The following is a 1,444-nucleotide window of genomic DNA, read 5'->3' as shown; positions in this document are numbered from 1 at the left end:
GAGGATGTCTCTGTCCAGGAACGGGCGGAGGTCGGACTCCTGCACCCCAACCCTTTCCAGGTCCTCTCCGTGGAGCACGGACATCTGTGCCCACAAACCCTGCGCGGCCAGGTGGCTCAGCGCCCGCAGTGCACCCTGGAGCTGTGCGCCCTGCGGGAACTGGCTGCAGAGGAAGCGCAGGAACAGCCCCGTGCTGGTGAGGCAGGTGGGGCCGGGTCCTCCCCTTCTCCATCTGCAGCTTCAGAGTCGTGCACACGATCCAGCACACCGCGGGCGCCGAGCCCAGCTGGAACAGGGCCGCGTTGCTCCTCATCAGCTCAAAGGCACGCATGGCTTGGTCCTCGTCTCCAAAGTGTCTCAGGAAATAGGCCCTCCTGTCCTCCTCCAGGAACCCCTCTACCCTTATGTAGATTGGTTGCTCTGCCAGGAACCGGAGGTCCCTCAGGGCGCTGGGCCGTGTGGTGACCAGCAGGGCAGCCTTGGGTAACATCTTCCTCTTCAGTAAACTCCCCAGGAGGACCGGCACCGGCTTCTGCTGCTCCCAGTCCCCGCAGAGGTCCTGGATCAGGGCCCCAGGTGGGGCTCCCAGCTCATCAAAACCGTCAATCACGAACAAGATTTTCTGTGCTTGGGCTAGGATGTGTGGAATGTCATCCTGCCATTCAGGCCAGTCCCTGAAGACCATCTCTGCAAAACTGCACGGGCCCAGGCGGTTGAGCTCCCTGCAGCTGAGGTAGAATGCATATTTGAATTTCTGGATGAGGTTGTCCTCTGTCCAGTCCAGCATGAGTTTATTGGCCAGCGTGGTTTTCCCAAGGCCTGCAGGACTGTGCAGCACCACCGTGTGTGAGAAGGGCCCGGGAAGCATCCTGGGGTTGCTGAATGGGATCAACATCCTGTATCTTTCAGCCATAACACGGACCTCTTTGCGGTCTCCAGGCCAGCTCTGCCACATCTCCCGGAACTTCGTCTTCAATATAAGCCTGTACCTATTCTCGTTATCTTTGGTGAGGAGGGAAGGGAGAGAGGATGTAATCAGTTATCTATAGGGAAAACCAGAACAACAAAATGCCTTGTGTTGGCCGGGCGTGGTGGCTCACGCTTGTCATCCCAGCCCTTTGGGAGGCCGAGGCAGGCAGATCACCTGAGGTTAGGAGTTCAAGACCAGCCTGACCAACATGAAGAAACCTTGTCTCTACTAAAATAAATTAGCTGGGTGTGGTGGAGCATGCCTGTAATCCCAGCTGCTCGGGAGGCTGAGGCAGAATTGCTTGAACCTGGGAGACGGAGGTTGCAGTGAGCAGAGATCATGCCATGGCACTCCAGCCTGGGCAAGAAGAGTAAAACTGTGTCTCAATACATACATATACATACATAAATAAATAAATGCGTGGCCAGGCGCGGTGGCTCAAGCCTGTAATCCCAGCACTTTGGGAGGCCGAGA

The 1,444-nt window shown here is 57.0% G+C and overlaps 1 protein-coding gene across 1 annotated transcript; it reads right to left on the bottom strand.

Annotated features, from left to right (window-relative positions):
- Nucleotides 1–3: 3 nt before the first annotated feature.
- LOC108525943 (NACHT, LRR and PYD domains-containing protein 2-like) lies at nt 4–1,002 on the bottom strand (the record flags this gene model as incomplete). The annotated part of the gene is given in 2 exon segments (XM_017866698.1): nt 4–217; nt 219–1,002. Coding segments are annotated over 2 exon segments (998 nt in total), but the record flags the coding sequence as incomplete, so codon positions are not given.
- Nucleotides 1,003–1,444: the final 442 nt, after the last annotated feature.

Source organism: Rhinopithecus bieti, unplaced genomic scaffold, assembly GCF_001698545.2.
Source record: "Rhinopithecus bieti isolate Rb0 unplaced genomic scaffold, ASM169854v2 scaffold_44283, whole genome shotgun sequence".
NCBI lineage: Eukaryota > Metazoa > Chordata > Mammalia > Primates > Cercopithecidae > Rhinopithecus > Rhinopithecus bieti.
The sequence above is the reverse complement of the archived record's forward strand: the minus strand, read 5'-3'. Positions and strand labels throughout refer to the sequence as shown.